The sequence below is a fragment of the Budorcas taxicolor genome, chromosome 4, assembly GCF_023091745.1.
Source record: "Budorcas taxicolor isolate Tak-1 chromosome 4, Takin1.1, whole genome shotgun sequence".
NCBI classification, from domain to species: domain Eukaryota; kingdom Metazoa; phylum Chordata; class Mammalia; order Artiodactyla; family Bovidae; genus Budorcas; species Budorcas taxicolor.
In genome coordinates this window covers 94,978,535-94,998,391 of record NC_068913.1, presented here as the reverse complement: position 1 = coordinate 94,998,391, position 19,857 = coordinate 94,978,535, and the positions used below count along the sequence as shown (strand labels likewise).

General features: G+C 41.3%; 1 protein-coding gene across 2 annotated transcripts in view; it reads right to left on the bottom strand.

Annotated features, from left to right (window-relative positions):
* Nucleotides 1–18,284, bottom strand: part of AHCYL2 (adenosylhomocysteinase like 2) — a 187,597-nt gene extending 169,313 nt beyond the window's left edge. For both annotated transcript variants that reach the window (XM_052639254.1, XM_052639255.1), the window contains exon 1: nucleotides 17,922–18,284. In XM_052639254.1, coding sequence (XP_052495214.1) covers nucleotides 17,922–18,284 — 363 coding nt within the window. The remainder of the gene's footprint in view (nucleotides 1–17,921) is intronic.
* Nucleotides 18,285–19,857: the final 1,573 nt, after the last annotated feature.

Below are 19,857 nucleotides of genomic sequence, written 5' to 3'. Positions count from 1 at the left end.
CAAAGCCTGCAAGTATAAGTGATTCATTTATTTGGCTTTTGAAAATATATTCTAAATAGCATGAACACGTAAGTTCAAAAACAGCCTTGAACTACTTTGAATATGCTTGCATATCTTAGCATTGTTCTCTGGCTGATTTTATGTCTACAAGTAAACAGGAAGCTCATTTGGTGTCCAATTCTTGTTCTAGGAACTAAGATACTGCAAGCCACATGGTGCAGCCAAAAATTTTTTTTATTTTTCAAAAAAAAAGAATGACAATGTTAAAAAAAAAAAAGGAATGAAATCTAGATATATGCTACAACATGGATGGAACTGAAAATCATTATACTAAGTAAAATAAGTTACATACAAAAGGATAAATATTGTATGACTCTATTTATATGAGGTATCCAAAGGCAAATTTGTAGAGACAGGGGCTAGGAAGAGGAGTGAAAGGGGAGTTATTGTTTAATGGGGTACAGAATTTTTGTTGGGAATGAAAAAGTTTGGGGTATAGATAGTGATAATAGTTCTAGAACATTGTGACTGTACTTAGTGTCAATGAGCTGCATACTTCAAAACTGTTATGGCAGTCCAGTGATTAGGTCCTGGTTCTTTCATTGCCACATTTGGGTTCAACTCTTGGTCAGGGAACTATAATCCCACAAGCCCCTCTGTGTAAACAAACAAACAAATAAATAAAAATTTTAAATAAACTGGTTAAAATGATATATTTTACCACAGTAAAAAAAAAATCAATTATATTTTTATATACTAGTAATAAAAAAATCTGAAAATAAAATTAAGAAAACAATTCCACTCATAATAGCATCCAAAAAAAATTAAACTTGGAAAAAAATTTAATAAAAGTAGTACCAAGCTTGTACACTATAAAGTACAAAACACTGCCAAGAGCAATTAGTGAACAGCTGCTAAAAAAATGGAGAGTTATTTCACATTCATGGGTTGGAAGTCACAATATCATTATAATGGGAATTCTCCAAAAATGACCTATAGGTTAAACACAATCCCTATCGAAATTCTGGCAAGCTTTTTCACAGAAAGTGACAAGCTTATCCTAAATTTATACGAAAATTTAAAGGACCTACAAAAACCAAAATAATGCCGAAAAAGATGAACAAAATAGTACCCAATTCCAGTACTTGCTATAAAGCTACAGTAATCAAGAAAGTACAGTATTGGCATCAACATAAATAAGTAAATCATTGGAACAGAGTCCGGAATCCAGAAATAAACCCACACACCTACAAACAACTAATTTTCAACAATGGTGTCAAGACAATTCAACAGGGAAAGAATAGTCTTTTCAACAAATGGCACTGAGACAACTGTACATCCATATGAAGGAAAAAAGATCAGGCCCATAACTCACCCCATACAATAAAGTCAATTCAGAATGGGTCACAGTTCAGTTCAGTTCAGTTGCTCAATCATGTCTGACTCTTTGTGACCCCATGGACTGCAGCACGCCACAGGCTTCCCTGTACATCACCAACTCCCAGAGCTTATTCAAACTCATGTCCATTGAGTCGGTGATGCCATCCAAACACCTCATCCCCTGTCATCCCCTTCTCCTCCCACCTTCAATCTTTCCCAGCATCAGGGTTTTCTCAAGTGAGTCAGTTCTTCGCATCAGAATTGGTCACAGGACTAAATAAAAAATCTAAAACTACAAAACTACTAGAAGGAAACAATATTTTTGTGATCCTGACTTACTAATTTCTTAGCTATAACACCAAAAGCATAATGTCTTTTAAAAGTATTACACTGGACTTCATCAATATTTAAAATATTAGGTCTTCAAAATACAGCATTAGGAAAATGAAAAGACCACTCACAACCTAGGAGAAAATATTTGCAAACCATGTACCTGATAAAGGACTTATATTCAGAATACTGAAAGAATTCTTACAGCTTATTACAACTTAATAAGAAAACAAACCAATTTAAAAATGGACAGGACTTCCCTGGTGGTCCAGCAGTTAAGACTCCACGTTTCCACTGCAGGGGGCATGGGTTTGATCTCTGGTGGGGGAACTAAGATCCCACATGCATGTGGTATAGCCAGAAAGTTAAAAAAAAAAAAAGTTAAACGATCTGAATAGACATTTCATCAATGCGGACATGAAAAGATGCTCAGTGTCACTAGTCATGGGGAAATGCAAACTCAAACCATAACAAAATAGCACTACACAACCACTAAAACGGTTACAACGAAAAAAGACTGATAATGCCATGTGTTAGGATGCAGAAGAAGGTTGTATTCAGGTCCTATTCCCTGTGCTATACATATCCCTGTACAGCACAGGGAACTATATTCAATATAGTGACTTAATCAGCAAACAGGGCTGGGACAACTGGCTATCTATATGGGAAAATAAAATGAAATAGATCACTATCTCACACTATAAACAAAAAACAAATTCCAGATAGACTAAACCATGAAAAATTAAAACTAAACATATTAGAACACTTATAGAGAAGAGTATGTGAAATATGGAGAAGTTTTTAAAACAAAACTCAAAAATGACAAACTTCACAGAAGGAAAAAAAACAGCTGGTCAACTTTACATTAAAAAATTTAACTTCTGTATAAAAGTCCTAAGTTAAAGAAAAAAAAAGACAGACACAGACTGGAAGATATCTGCAACACATATATCTGATAAAATAAAGGATTAGAATGAATACATATAAAAACTTTTATAAAGCAATAATAAAAGCCAAAGAGATCTCAAAAAGAAAATCAGAAAATACACAAATACAGACCATAACTTACAAAAAAGGAAATCCAAATGGACTATAAACATATTAAAAGATGCCAATCTCATTTATATCCAAGAAATGCAAATTAAAACAAACAGAGATTCCATTTCACAACTACCAGATATTAGTAGATCAACTGAACAGAAGTTCAGTTCAGTTGAGTTGCTCAGTCGTGTCCGACTCTTTGCGACCCCATGAATCGCAGCACGCCAGGCCTCCCTGTCCATCACCATCTCCCGGAGTTCACTCGGACTCACGTCCATCGAGTCTGTGATGCCATCCAGCCATCTCATCCTGAGTCGTCCCCTTCTCCTCCTGCCCCCAATCTCTCCCAGCATCAGAGTCTTTTCCAACAGAACAGAAGTTCAGTGTTTGATAATTGTACTTATTAGTAAGGATTCAGAAAAGAGGAATTAATAAAACAAATTTAGAAAGCAATTTAAGATACACCTTAAGCAATTTTGCATATAGCGAAACACCCTAGAGAAATGCTGATAAAGAAGTGTGCATAACACAATTACAAATGTTCAAACCTCAGCAAGAAGAAAAAGAGAACACTAAAGAGGAATGGGTAAAAAGTGGTATTATCATACAGTAAAGTACTATACAGTAGTTAAAATTAATCACCTGGAAAATCTACATGTTCCAGACTAGTTAAAACTCAAAGCTGAGGGAAAAAAAGTAGGTTACAGAAAAATATCTGATCTATAATATCACCTGCATTAAATATACAGACACACAAAACAATGCTATATATCCTTTATTGATATACAATTTATACTAATACACAAAATGAAGCAAAAGTATTAAAATGTGTTATAAACAGCAAAGTCTGAACAGCAGTTACCTCTGAGTTGGGAGAAAAGAAGGAAAGAAAGGAAAGGAACAGGGAAGAGGTACAAGGGGGTTTTTCATTTTATCTACAATGTTTTACATCTTTAAAAGAACATCTACAGAAAATTTTGCAAAATGCTAACATTTGTTAAATTGGGCAGTGACTACAATTTTCTCCGTATTCTTCCATATGCTTGGGGAAAAAAAAATGAAGAGTTTTTTGGTCAAATGAATATATACACATGTACCAGGCAGCAGGGAAAAAGTATCTCCCTTTGGAACCCACATTTGTAAAACTGTTCTACTAATGTCTCTCTGGTGCTTTACTGTCTCAGTGTGATAGAAACTTTTAAGTGTTTAGGCATAAACACATTGTACTACTGAATCTCTTTTGACCTAACAAGATGCTACCCAAGCCAAATCCTTGGCGACATGGATAACAATGATCTATCAACCAACAGTGTGCAAACTCCAGCCCACATCTGTACAGTTTTAAAACCTTTTAACTTACAACTGACGCTAAAGCTGAAGCTCCAATACTTTGGCCACATGATGTGAAGAGCTGACTCACTGGAAAAGACACTGATGCTGGGAAAGATTGAGGGCAGGAGGAGAAGGGGGCAACAGAGGATGAGATGGTTGGGCGGCATCACTAACTCATTGGACATGAGTTTGAGCAAACTCCAGGGGAAACAGTGAAGGACAGGGAAACCTGGCGTGCTGCAGTCCATGGGGTCACAAAGACTTGGACACGATTTAGTGACTGAACAACTTACAACTAAATTATTCCCCTGAGTCATTCTTGTCATTAGGCTTCATCACAGATCTTTATGCAAACCTATACCATGAATGATCCAACAGGTTATAAACTCCCAAATGACACTTCTTTCTAGTTTTAACATAATCTTCCCTCTCCACCCTACATTCTGCAGTCCCACACACCCACAGAGACTCACAGCCTTCTACATAGGTGCAGTGTTTCTGGATCTTCCCATGCTGGGCAGACTTAGGTGACTCAGATAGCATCCAGGGCACTGAGCATGAAACCCTGCTCAACCAGCAATCTAGCACGCAAGCTCCTGAGGGAAACAGAATGACTTTCCATCCAAGCATGGTAAGTACATCAGGCTGCAAATGATGCCCAGGAACAAGCAGTTCCAAAAACAAGAATCCAAATAAAACTGGCTTTAGCACCCACTGTTCTGTAGACCCAGTGGCAGCCAATCTATTTTTGCTTTATTTTTCTGGCTCAGCTAAAAGTACCTTAAAGAGTATACTCATCCCATCTCTTCAAAATAACTATGGAGAATACTACTTAAGTCCTTCAAAAATCTGAGTTTCACACATTACCTATTGGGAGTGTGTGCATCTCTCTCTGTGCTGGGGCAGGGTTCAGGGTATCTCTGTGGGTCTAAGTTTGGAACTTTATGGAGTCCCTTGTGTGTGTGTGTGCGTGTGTGTGTGTGTGTGCGTGTGTGTGTGTGTGTGTGTGTGTGTCTGGGAAGGGGTGTCTGAGTGGAAGGGTCTTGAGGGGTTCTATGTATGTAGGGGAATCTCTGTGTGTGTCTGTCTTTGTGTATCAGTGCCCATCTAAGCTTCTGTCTCTGTTTCTTAAATATTGCAAGTCTTACAATGTTTCATTATAAATTTCCACCCTACCACAAAACTAAAAAATGATTTTCTTGCCTCTTTACTCTGAGACTGCATAAAAGAGAAAAAGAAACAAGCCAACTGCTGAGCCAATCTTATTCAACAATGAGTAAAAAAAACTAAGGTTCTGGTGGGTACACACTAACATGAACCAAACTGCCTGAGACTGTGCATTTCTCACAACTCCTAAGTGATGTCAATGATTCTGGTCATAGATGGGTTTAAGTAGCAAGGACCTAAAAGATTCCAAACTTAATAAACTGCCTTTAACTATGGTTAGACTTCCCATGTAGATGTTCCAGAGTCTCCTATAATTGACATGTATTTCAGATTAGCTTGAATGCTATCTTCTGACTAAAAATTAGATGTTATTTTGTTTTAAATGAGTCTCTGGTGAGTGTGGTTTAATGAACCAGTCCTAAGAAGTGAATGAATCAGTCCGAAGAGGTGAAGTGTACTTAAAATATGAATTTCTAAATTTGTAAAGCTGGAACACGGAAACCTCACAAAGGTTTTGCTACATTGTGAAGCTTCCTGGGTGGACAACCAACTCCTTTTCTAACGTGATAGACCTCAGTTTCAATGCTGACCTCTGCAAACTGCAAACATTCCTGCTTCTAATAGTGCTCATACTAAACTAGACTGTATGTATTTTCCTATTCACATTCCCTACCCTCTCCTTGAGGCCAAGAATAGTATTTTGACTTAGTAACCCTACTGCTTAGCAGTGGTTAGAACATAACATATAGGTGGTTTTTGCACAAAAGATGCTCAGAATGTACTGCGGAAGATTATTAGACAAATATCCAAAAGCAGTAAAATTGCTTCTCTAATTCTACAATACAGTAGAAGGCCCTAAAAAGGAACTGGCATTAGACCAGTCACTTTTTCTCTTTCACAGAAACAATAGACATGCATGTAGTAAAAATTTCTGTTCTACTTGCCTCCCAAAGCAGAGTGATCCAAGAGTAGAATCAGTCAAGCTTTACCCAACAAAAGCTTTGTTGAAGAAGACATTTTATAACTGTCAGGAAAAGAAGTCTTTCTGTAACCTGAAGCAGGTAATGTCAACTTTGAAAGGCAGATGCACACAAGTATATACTGAGGAAAGAAAAAAAAAAAGCTCTTCCTACAGTTACGTTCACTTCAGTCACTCAGTCGTGTCCGACTCTTTGCGACCCCATGAATCGAAGCACGCCAGGCCTCCCTGTCCATCACCATCTCCCAGAGTTCACTCAGACTCACGTCCATCGAGTCTGTGATGCCATCCAGCCATCTCATCCTTGGTCGTCCCCTTCTCCTCCTGCCCCCAATCCCTCCCAGCATCAGAGTCTTTTCCAATGAGTCAACTCTTCGCACCAGGTAGCCAAAGTACTGGAGTTTCAGCTTTAGCATCATTCCTTCCAAGGAAATCCCAGGGCTGATCTCCTTCAGAATGGACTGGTTGGATCTCCTTGCAGTCCAAGGGACTCTCAAGAGTCTTCTCCAACACCACAGTTCAAAAGCATCAATTCTTCGGCACTCAGCCTTCTTCACAGTCCAACTCTCACATCCATACATGACCACTGGAAAAACCATAGCCTTGACTAAACGGACCTTAGTCGGCAAAGTAATGTCTCTGCTTTTGAATATACTATCTAGGTTGGTCATAACTTTTTTTCCAAGGAGTAAGCGTCTTTTAATTTCATGGCTGCAGTCACCATCTGCAGTGATTTTGGAGCCCCCAAAAATAAAGTCTGACACTGTTTCTACTGTTTCCCCATCTATTTCCCATGAAGTGATGGGACCGGATGCCATGATCTTTGTTTTCTGAATGTTGAGCTTTAAGCCAATTTTTTCACTCTCCTCTTTCACTTTCATCAAGAGGCTTTTTAGCTCCTCTTCACTTTCTGCCATAAGGGTGGTGTCATCTGCATATCTGAGGTTATTAATATTTCTCCCGGCAATCTTGATTCCAGCTTGTGTTTCTTGCAGTCCAGCGTTTCTCATGATGTACTCTGCATATAAGTTAAATAAGCAGGGTGACAATATACAGCCTTGACATACTCCTTTTCCTATTTGGAACCAGTTTGTTGTTCCATGTCCACATCTAACTGTTGCTTCCTGACCTGCATACAGATTTCTCAAGAGGCAGGTCAGGTGGTCTGGTATTCTCATCTCTTTCAGAATTTCCCACAGTTTATTGTGATCCACACAGTCAAAGGCTTTGGCATAGTCAATAAAGCAGAAATAGATGTTTTTCTGGAACTCTCTTCCTTTTTCCATGATCCATTTACATTACACATACTCAATTCCTGGCAATGCCTTAAAAAAAATCAGGTGTCATTTTGGAAAAGCTGGTACTACCAGGATGGCAATTTTAGTGTCTGTCATTCTTGAGTTAAAAAGAGTTTTCACTTAAAAAGTTACTTCTACACTTCCTGCTAAATGTTAAGAAAAACTGTTAGGAAGGACAAGTTAAACAGGGGGCAAAAAAAGGAGGGAGAACAAACCCGAGTAAGTAAAATATTAAATTTTATTTGGGGAAAAAAATAAATAAATAAATTTTATTTGGGGACAAATACAGCGATCTTACACTCAGATGGTAAAGTGTCTGCCTACAGTGCGGGAAACCCAGGTTCAGTTTCTGGGTTGGGAGGATTCCCTGGAGAAGGAAATGGCAACCCACTCCAGTACTCTTGCCTGGAAAACCCCATGGACGGAGGATCCTGGTAGGCTACAGTCGATGGGGTCGCAAAGAGTCAGACATGACTGAGCGATATAACTTTCACTGTCACCTTTTACACTCCAAATAGTCCCTACCTTACATTACAAACAAAAATAAATTCTAGATGGACTGAAGACCAAATAAACACAACCATGAAAACAGCTTTAGAAAATATAAAATAACTTGTTAATAAATCTGGGGTAGGACAGGCCATTCTAAGACACAAATATGTAACCCATTAAAGAAAAAATGGGGGTTGGAGGACTGGAAGAGAGTGGATGCATGTATATACATATGGCAGAATCCCTTCACTGTCACCTGAAACTGCCATGACATTGTTAATCAGCTATGCTCCTGCTGCTGCTGCTAAGTCCCTTCAGTCGTTTCTGACTCTGTGCGACCCCATAGACGGCAGCCCACCAAGCTCCTCTGTCCCTGGGATTCTCCAGGCAAGAGTACTGGAGTGGGGTGCCATTGCCTTCTCCGGTTAATTAGCTATACTCTAATACAAAATTAAAAGTTTAAAGTCTGAAAAAAAAACTCACCAATCTGACTACATGAAAATATTTAATATAAACAAAGTTACAAGTCAACAAGAAACAGAGTAGGAAAAAATATTTGCAACATATATATAAAGAATTAATATCCAGGGACTTCCCTGGCCAACCAGCCCTTAAGACTTGGTTAAGACTCCATGCTTCCACTGCGGCAGGTGCGGGTTAGATCCCTAGTGAGGAGAACTAAGATCCTACACATTGTGAGGCCAGAAAAAATATATTCCAAAAATGTAAAGATTCCTATATGCCAACATGAAAAAGACAAGTTCATAGGACAGAAATCTTTATCTATGTTGCTGAATCCCCAGTACTTGGCACACAATAGTCCTCAATAAATATCTGTTAACAAATGAATATGAATAGACAATTATAAGAAAAAAATATAAATAACCAATATATTCATGAAAATATTTTCAGCCTCACTGTAAGCAGAAAAATACTAATAAAAACAACAGTAAAAGACTTTTCTCACAGAAACTTTCCTGTTGGGCTTCCCTGATAGCTCAGTTGGTAAAGAATTCGCCTGTAATGCAGGAGACCCCGGTTGGAAGATCCACTGGAGAAGGGATAGACTACTCACTCCAGTATTCTTGGGCTTCCCTGGTGGCTCAGCTGGTAAAGAATCTGCCTGCAATGAGGGAGACCTGGATTTGATCCCTGGGTTTGGAAGATCCCCTGGAGAAAGGAACAGTTAACCACTCCAAGCAGGCACTCTAGAACCTGTGCTCCACAACCAGAGAAGCCACTGCACCGAGAACAGAGAGAACACGCACTGCAACACAAAGCAGCACCCGCTTGTCCCAACGAGAGAAAGTCTGTGAGCAGAAATGAAGACAGCACAGCCCACCCTCCAAAAAACTAATTTTTAAAAAGTCTTTGGAAAGGAAAAAAGTGTATCTAGCATACACTGAAAACTTCTTTAAGAAACTCAGCTGGGTAACAGAATAGAAAGATAGGTCAGTAACAGAAAGCAGATACAGGGGTCAAAGGACAGGGTTTCCAAAATGGGCGAGATTATAGCAAGAAAATCTGTAGGAAAGGCTCTGGTGGAAAGAGGAAATAACCACAAGAAGTTCTTTAAGAAGACCAAAGAATGTGACTAGAGCTCTTGACAAAATGAAAGACATGTCTTCCACTATCATAACATGAGAGGAGAAAAAGATGAACCCCAAATGCAGGCAGATTTGCAGGTTTGGGAGGTACAAAGATGAAGGAATTCTCTTTTGGTGGCTTCTGTTTTTATAACAAGTACAGGGTATATCACTGTTTTTAAAACACTTGAAATTAGAAGTAAATAGATACCATATTAAATAATTATTTGCAGTGAGGCTTAAAGTGAACTTACTAGAGAATGTATGATGTTACTAGGCAACGCTGATCAAGCATATGAGGCTGATGATTATGAATTTATAGTGACATCGATCTGCCTGGTTCTGATTTTCTCTAGCAAACACTCAGCTCCATAGATGCAGACAGCTAAAAAGGCAGATGGTTAGGTTCAACCAGTATACCTCTCAGAGTTCCATAAAGAGCAGAAGTCAACTCTGGCTGAACTGGACAGAAAAAGAATGTATAGGAAGGACATGAAGTAGCTTTCAGAGCAGAGAACCTGCTCCAGGGCAACACAGCTAAAAACACCATTACAGAATGGGCTTAGGAAACACGTCATGTTTGCTTTAGGCCAAGCAGGAGCTGCTGCAGCTTGGGTTGCACAATTATAGTTCAGGGTACCAGGTGCCACTTTTGCCCCTGTAACTTGATCCTGTTGCTAAAGGCTGATGCTACAAGAAGATACGCTGATAATAGATGGGCAAGTTGTTCAGAACATAGTGGAAAGGTTCGGGAAGACTGGACTGGCTGAGAGGATGAAGGGAGTGGTAAGGGAATGAGTATTAGGAAGACAATGGCTGACTGGGCATCAGGTAGTGACTGAGGTGGGCATCAGGTAGTAACTAAAGAAAACAGGGAATGAGACTTCCCCTTGGAAAAGGATAGATCCTGTAGTCCAGATGGTTGCAGAGTAATCTCAGCAGCCCAGGTGGAGTAACTTAAGCAGGTTTCACCGGGAGTTTAATCAGAAAAGTAAGGGGCTGGCAGAGTGGCAAAGCCTCCCACTACTGCTGTGGGTGGTGATTCATCTCACTAATCCCAAAGGCATCAAGGACTGGCAAAGCCCTGGGCAAGTTAATCACTCTCTTTGAGCCTGCATTTTCTAATCTGTAGAATAATAATATTGTTTTCTAATAATATTCATCTGATGGTCATTATGAGGATTAAATGAGATGAGATAGATACCTGGAAGAGAGTAAATATTCAGTAAATGGTAGCTGTAAACGAGTTATAACTGAAGCTGATAAAAGTTTCCAAGAAAAGGCAGTCAACAATATCAAATCAAATCTTTTAGAATGAATAGAAGGATACACATTGGAGCACAGTAGGAGATAAATCTATAGGGAAGATGAAGCCAGTTTAAGTGTCAGCGTACTTAACTTTCAGTGAAAGCTTTATAGTATTCAGAATGGCTTTAAGGAAAAGAGAAGCTCAACTAGCCAATCAAGGACCTTTATATACTCCCTTATTTTAAGTTTATACCCTTCCATAATTTAAGTTATAAGCTAAGAACTAGGTGCTCCAAACCAATCCGTTTCTACTGATAGACTCCTGTGGGGGGGAAAGAAATAAAGAATAGGAAATCACCCGCTATTAACGCAGTATCCAAGAGGGAAAATGGCTAACTGAACTGTGGCAGAATACAGTTCTGGAAGTGTATGACTGAAAATCATACACGTCATTTGGCTTCAGTGATTTAATTTAATCAAAGTAGTTTTACTTACAACTATTATAGAAGTCCACTGCCTTCTCCTCTGCTCAGCTCTCATCAAATCTGGGGCCATAGGTCATTCAGACTGTAAAAACCTCCTACAAATTCCATAGAAACCTGATCAAGCTAACTAAACCTCTTATTGGGGGAGTGGAATCTTAGCTCCTGTAATTCTGCATACCACCTGAACACAGTGGTGGGGGGTGGACTGGGGCAGATGCCAAGATACACTATTCTCCCATCCACGTCAGTTGTCCCTCTCTGAATTATTTACACAAGGACTACCTAGGACAACCAAGAAAGAACAAACTCTGAATGAAAATCCCAACAAATCTCTTCCTATTTTTTTTCCTTTTACTGTGGAGAAGGGAACACTTTCAAGGAAATGACAAAGACTAACTCCCTTTTCAAGGAACTCTCCATTTCTTCTATTAACTGGACACTAGGACCTAAGTCATCTTCCTCAAGACATTAAATACACAACTGCAACTTCAGCTCTGAACAACCTCCTGAAACAGCTCTTAATATTCAATCTTTCCCAGGAAAAGTAGACTTCAGAAATTATACTAATACAAATATAGGCTGCCTTGTCAGAAAATTCATAAATGTTGACATAGATATATGGTAGATCATTAAACAAACTCAGTAAATAAAAAGAAATGGCCTGTTAGTGAAATAACAGAAAATTCACAAAAATATACAATTAACTAAGATTTAAAAGTGCAGTCTAAGCTTTAAACAGAGAAATACTTCAACTGAAAAGCAATGGAATTTGGGCATGAGAGTCAAACAGATTAGAGTTCTGTTGGCTCATATCAGTTACTAAATGTATAACTTTGACACAAAATCTCTTCAACTCTCAGTTTCCTTAGTAAAACAAGGATAATACAACCTATTTCTGACAGCTCTTAAATAAAATAGTATGTGTAAAGCTCTAATACAATGCCTGGGACACAGCAGGAATATATAACAGTATGCTTCCCCTTTTAATTTTCAAAATGTTTCATTACAGATCAATTCATAAAGAAGGTGAGTCTTAAAGAACAAGGAAAATGTTAGCTGGACAGGAAAGAGGAGCATAGTCCTCTAGCACTCCTGATTTACTCATAACTTTAAAAATAGGAATATATCTCTGTAATTATCACTCAATTACTAATGTGAAAACACATCATTGATCTTGAAACACTTTTTTATACACACATATAAGATCCTCTTCTCCCACTCTCATAATTTTATAATTGTTTGAGATTCTACATTTGTACAAGTTTTTCCCATCCTCTTCCTAAAGCCCTGACTCAGATCCTCTTTACTTTGGTTTTACTCTTTACTTAGGATGATCTACGCCAGGTTTCAGCAATACATGAACTGTGAACTTCCAGATGTTCAAGCTGGGTTTAGAAAAGGCAGAGGAACCAGAGATCAAATTGCCAACATCCGCTGGATCATGGAAAAAGCAAGAGAGTTCCAGAAAAACATCTATTTCTGCTTTATTGACTATGCCAAAGCCCTTGACTGTGTGGGTCACAATAAACTGTGGAAAATTCTGAAAGAGATGGGAATACCAGGCCACCTGACCTGCCTCTTGAGAAACCCATATGCAGGTCAAGAAGCAACAGTTACAACTGGACATGGAACAACAAACTGGTTCCAAATAGGAACAGGAGTATGTCAAGGCTGCATGTTGTCACCCTGCTTATTTAACTTATATGCAGAGTACATCATGAGAAACGCTGGGCTGGAGGAAGCACAAGCTGGAATCAAGATTGCTGAGAGAAATATCAATAACCTCAGATATGCACATGACACCACCCTTATGACAGAAAGTGAAGAGGAATTAAAAAGCCTCCTGAAGAAAGTGAAAGAGGAGAGTGAAAAAGTTGGCTTAAAGCTCAACATTCAGAAAACGAAGATCATGGCATCTGGTCCCATCACTTCATGGGAAATAGATGGGGAGACAGTAGAAACAGTGTCAGTCTTTATTTTGGGGGGCTCCAAAATCACTGCAGATGGTGATTTCAGCCATGAAATTAAAAGACGCTTACTCCTTGGAAGGAAAGTTATGACCAACCTAGATAGCATATTAAAGATCAGGGACATTATTTTGCCAACAAAGGTCCATCTCGTCAAGGCTATGGTTTTTCCAGTGGTCATGTATGGATGTGAGAGTTGGACTGTGAAGAAAGCTGAGCGCTGAAGAATTGATGCTTTTGAACTGTGGTGTTGGAGAAGACTGTTGAGAGTCCCTTGGACTGCAAGGAGATCCAACCAGTCCATCCTAAAGGAGATCAGTCCTGGATGTTCACTGGAAGGACTGAAGGCTGAAACTCCAATACTTTGGCCGCCTCATGTGAAGAGTTGACTCATTGGAAAAGACCCTGATGCTGGGAGGGATTGGGGGCAGGAGGAGAAGGGGACGACCAAGGATGAGATGGCTGGATGGCATCACCGACTCAATGGACATGAGTCTGAGTGAACTCTGGGAGTTGGTGATGGACAGGGAGGCCTGGTGTGCTGTGATTCATGGGGTTGCGAAGAGTCGGACATGACTGAGCGACTGAACTGAACTGAACTGAAAGTCTTAAATCAGAGAGACATACCTTAGAGTTCACTGAGTATTTTGAAAGACTTCTGAGAGAAAGCCAAAACTCAGCAACTAAGAAGTTAGAGTCAGTGTGGCATAATAAAAAGAAATGGGCTTTGGAAACAAAGGCTTAAAAAAGGGATTTCAAGTCCTACCTCTGCCCCCCTCTAGATGTATAACCTTGATCAAGGCACTTTGCCTTCTCTGGACCTCATTTCCTTATCTGTGAAATGGAGATATTGCCACTTATATCTCATTGTGTAGCTGTCAGGATTAGAAAAATGCTGATAACAATTCCTGGCATAGAAAGGGCCAATTAGAAAAAAAAAAAAAAAGAAAGGGCCAATTAATGGTAACTGTTATTAGGGTCAATCTGCCAACTGCCTTACTGAACATTCTGCAAGGCTGTATTTTCCTAACTGGCAAAAGGAACAAAACTGCTCTTGCATTCCCATGACTATATCCAAAAGGTTCCATCTTAGTAATCCATAATTAACCAAATAAAGAGCTTAAAGAATTCAGGACAAGAAGGTGCTAGCATGGCTGAACTCATTCTCTGCTGACAGCAACAAAGCCAGCACAAGATGGATTCCCTTGCCAAAAAAAAAAGAATCTGCTTGAACATGGTCATTACTGATATTGATGTAAGCACAAACTAGTTGTGGTTCTTAAGCTCACATATTTATCATCAGAAAGTTTTACCTTTTCTGAAATAAATTCTCTCCCACATTGCTTTCTCTACTGTGGTATGACATTCCTATTACCCCATTTTCAAGAACAAGGGAAAGACATCCTCTCAAATATTTCTATTGCATTGACGGTGGACCGTATCATCCTATTTCACAGATCACTTCTTACAGAGATGTTTGGTTTGTTGAGTTCACTTACAAAGAAAGACATTATATACAAATATATGAGAGCCACAGTGACAAGATCTGTCCCGAGAGCACCACAAGTTACAGGATTGAGGTAGATGCCAAAGATAAGACAGGACTGAGTAACCTGCACACCATATGTTCACTCTTACTAAATGCTGCACTTGGGAATTCTGACTCTTATAAAAAAGTTTATTTCCCTCGTGTGACTGAACAGAGTAATGGCACTAAGAAAACTAATGACAGATACGCAAATAGAGTAAGAGAAACCATCAGTGGAGGGAAATAAGCTTAAGATAAATAAGCTTGTATGTGACAGGTAAAAAATGAGAGCAACAGTCATCAATTACATGGTCAAAGGCAGCTGTTTCAATCCTTAGTACCTCCAGTCCCTCCCTACACTAAATAAAAGCAAAAGGGAGTGAAGGTCAGAATGATTATTTATTTAAATAAACTAAAAAAACAATCAAGAAAGGTTCAACAAATCAAAATCACACTGCAGTCCCTTGGAGAGGGTGACTTTCAGCTTTAAGAAAGGTCAGTCTCGTGCACTTGTTTTAGTTGAGCTACTTCAATGTCAAGAAAGTTAAAGGTTCTGCCCCCTAAAAGCCGCTCAGAAATGCCTGCAGTTGTGTCACAAGGCTGCACCCTCGCCCAGAGTTTCGCCTGTTTAACTTCCAGTGGAGGAGCTGTTTTTTGGTTGCAATTAACATTGTAAGGCAAGCTCAGCCCTGTCTCTCACAGCCTTGAGGCTGCTGAGTAAATCTAGAATCATGGGACCCACATTTTAATGCTGGAAAAACAGGAAGAAGGTGGTTCAGCAACAAGGAAAATGGTCAAGAAACACATCTAGCATTAGGAAAAACAGGCTGATATGCTGGCCTGCCGTGTTGTTCACTGCTTTACATAGAAGCCATTGAACTGTATATATCTTTTAAAGGAAGCCATGGTGGTGCACTTAAACCATGATCGGAGGAAGAAAAAAATAAAATCAACTCTTAACAATGGCAATAATTTAAGCCCTTATTATATGTGCCAAGTTCAACAGTAAGTCCTCTACAAATATTTGTAAGCTTCAACCTCATTTTGTAAAAGAGACAACTAAGACTCAGAGAATTTAGAAATTACCCAAAAGCTAGCTCACAGGGGTACTAGGATTCAAACCCAGGTCTGCTGGACTGTAAATCCCATGTTCTAGAGGCCATTTGTTGGGGAACTCCTTGGCAGTCCAGTGGTTAGAACTCTGAGCTTTCACTGGTAGGACCCAGCATTCAATTCCTGGTAAACTAAAGATCTCACAAGCTGCATGGCAAGGTCAAATAAATAAAGGCAATTTGTTGAACACTATTATACTCGAGACTTAATCTGTACATTTTACACAAAAAGACCCTTAACCACAGAATTTGGCCAAAGTTATAAAGCAACTCAACTATTACAAATGTTTCAGATTTCCAGACTCATATCTAGGTACTACCAGCTTTGGTGCTCATGTGTGTCTGAATGCGTTAAAGTCACTCAGTCAGGTCCATCTCTTTGCGACCCCATGGACTATACAGTCCATGGAATTCTCCAGGCCAGGATACTGGGGTGGGTAGCTGTATTCTTCTGTGGGGGATCTTCCCAAACCAGGGATCGAACCCAAGTCTTCCGCATCACAGGTGTATTCTTTACCCGCTGAGCCACCAGGGACACCCAAGAATACTGGAGTGGGAAGCCTATCCCTTCTCCATGGTATCTTCCCGACCCAGGAATTGTATCAGGGTCTCCCGCATTACAGGCAGATTCTTTACCAACTGAGCCACAAGGGAAGCCATGGTGCCCATGCTACGTCTCTTTCCCCCAATAATTCTGCCCAGAGGAGTTTCATAATGCAAACAAGAAAGACACTGTCCTAAAGCATCATTAAACAAATTCCTTTAGTCTTGCTTCTGACCTTATCACTATATTTTAGTAATTAGAATGCAAGAGTTCTCTGATTTACACCTTAATAAGGAGGCTATTACAATCAAAGTTAGGCTGGATACAAGGTTTCAACTCAGCTGAGTCCTGCACAATGCAGATTTCACATCACTTTCTTGCTTTTCTGATAAATCATTCACAAAACGAAAAACCCAGTATATCACTATGTTCGCATACTACCTCAGAAATTATAGCGATAATCCACAACTTGTTTTTGCAATATTTGCCATTTTTCTCTGTACTGATTTGCTTTCTGAGAGGACAGACACCACAGACAGCCATTGCAAGGATAATACTGAGAATATCAAACATTCAGGCACATCTATCTACTCCTTGGTGTTCTGAGACTACTGCCTCTTCAAAACTATCTGAAAGAAGCTGGCAGCTGAGACAAAATCTGACAGTGATCGCCTTTCCCAAAAGTAGAAGCATTTCTTCCTAATACTTACGGACCATAATAAAAGAACCAATAAAAACAATCATTCTCTTTATACACAGTCTAACAATCCCGGTGATCAACTACTGAGTTGAGAGGACAAACCTCAAAGAGAAGAGTGGAGTGAATCTCTCCATTACCCTATTACCCTTCTACTTTCAGAGAAAACCTAAGGATCTTGCAGTATGTGGAATGAAGGGCACGGCATCAGTATTGTTAGATGGAAGCGCCTGGCCACAGAAAGACAGAGAGTCATCTTCTGTACAGAAACCAGACAACTGAGGATCTCAACGAGAGGTAACTACTCCTTACAGAAAAGATGTCCAAACGGAAAAGCTCTTTCAACCCTGGGTGAACTCTCAGAAGCAGTAAAGCTTTTCTACACCATCGGGGTCTTCTCCCCGACAGTCTGGAAAATACACACGGGAGTAGGTTAGGAGTACAGAAAGGTGTAATACGAGGTGCCTCTCCTCTCCCAGCCTATTCCAAGTAGTAAGGAAGGGCGCTACCTCCATGTTATTCCCAGCGAAGTACGGCCGTACCACCGGGAGTCTTCGCCCCCCAGCACTGGGGCCCGGGTGGGGGCATCTCTGAGAGAGCGGGTTTAAGGGGAAAAGAGATGTCTCTACTTCCAGCATCAGAAGGGAGGGCGTGGAGAGTGGTGCCGCCGCGCCGAGAGGATCTGCGGTTCCCCACCTCCCTCCCTCTCCGAAAGAGGCAGCCCGGCCCCAATACCTTCTTGACTGTGCGCGGCGCCTCGGTGACGGTGCCGTCGGGGCTGACCAGGGCTTCGCCGCCGTCGCGGTGCCTCTGATGCTGGTGATGAGGGTCGCTCCGCTTCATGGCCGACGCCTGAGGCACTTTCCCAGCGGCCGGGCTGAGAGCCGCTGCGGGCCCCGATCCCGGACCGGGGGCCGGGGGCCGCTCTGCGGCCGGAGCTGGAGCTTCAGGGTCCCCGCCGCCCGCTGGGGGGGCCATGGCGCTCCCGGCCGCTGTGCTCAGTCCCAGCTGCGGCTCCGCCTCGGAGGGGCTCAGGTCCTTCAGCTCCACCTCAGGCACCTTCGCGGCAGCAGCTGCTGACACGACCTGCACCGACATCACCGCCTCCACTGCGACCGCCGGCTCAGACTCTAGCTCCGGCTCGGCCCCGCCTCCCGCCTCCCTTCCCCTTCCCTCCCCCATTCCCCCACTCCTCCCCTCCATCGCCTCCGCTCCCACCCCCTTCCTCTGCCCGCCCGCCAACTCTCCAGCCAGCCCCGGCCTCTCCCTCCCCACCCCGCCCCGCCCCGCCCCGCCCCGCCCCGCCCCGCGCAACCTGACCCGCCCCGCCCGACCCGGCTAGCTCGCGCGCGTGGTGCCACGGAATCTGTAGTGCGCTTGTTCAGGGCCGCACGCGGCGAAAACACCGTGGGACCTCAGCCCCCGACCAGCACTGCGCGCTGCCGAGGGCGGGGCCGTGATGCCCCCTGGGAATTGTAGTCCCTGTCGCCTTCCGGCTAGCGGGATTCTGTAGTAGTAGTGGAGCTCTAGTCCAGGCGACTAACGGAAAGGAGTGAGAACGGGTGACACGACACAGGACATGAGAAAGAGTCTCCAGAGGAACTGGGGCTTCCGGGGAGACAACGCTAGAAACCCTCCGCCTGCGAAGGTGGGGAAAGAAAGGGCTCTCTACCCTGACAGTGTACATTTCCTCCCCGTGTGCTAGTCTAAGATCACGTAAGCAGGCGTTTAAAGGAAAAGCGGCATCACGTGGGGAGAGCGCAGGCCTCAGGCTGAAAGTGACTTGATTTTTCTGCCTCAGTGAAAGGGAACCCTAACACCTTTCTGAACTTTAATGGCTTTGTTTTTAGAAAGAATAAAATAAGATCTTATGTGCTGTGGTGATTTCTAGAACATTCTGGGCTTAGAGTTTACTATCAGTCCAAAAAAATAGAAGTTCGATATTACTAGGTAGGAAATTTTAAGGCTAAAGAGTCAGACACCACTTAGCGACTAAACAACAACGACAAAAGAATTACACGTTGCCTTAAGCTTAATTCTTTTGCCCTGTTAATTCTTTTTTTCTTTCTTCTCCTTTTTCTCTTTGCCCCTCCATTCAGCTTGTGGGATCTTAGTTCAGGAATTGAACCCGGGCCCTTCAGCAGTGAAAGTAGTGAGTCCTCACCACCCAACCACCAGGGAATTTCCATTCTGTGAATTCTCATAGATGTCCAATCTAAGTTTGCATGCCAGTGGCACCAAGAGGTAAAATAAACCAAAATGTCAGAGTTGGGAGCACAGAAAGGTTTATTACAGAGTGCCAGGCACAAGAGGGAGCTAGTACTCAAGAAAACCCAAACCCAGATGTCAAACAAAATTTGGGGTGAGGGCTGCCAATGTGTGACTATTCTGATTGGTTGGATGATGTCTGGATGTCTGGGGAATCTCAACCTTCTGGTTCCAACGTGTCTAGGGTACACATACTTGTGGTCACATGTATGCGGTCACCATCTGCCTGGGTAGGGGGTTTTAGGTTCTGTAGAGGAGCTCAGAGATAAGTATCAGATTATTATCTATATCTCTTCAGAAGGAACTGTGAGTCCTGTGACTCTATTGTCCTATTAAATGCTTGAGCCTGCTGTTTGGAATTTGGAGAATACCTAAAAGATTAAAGTCTTCTTTTTTTTTTTTT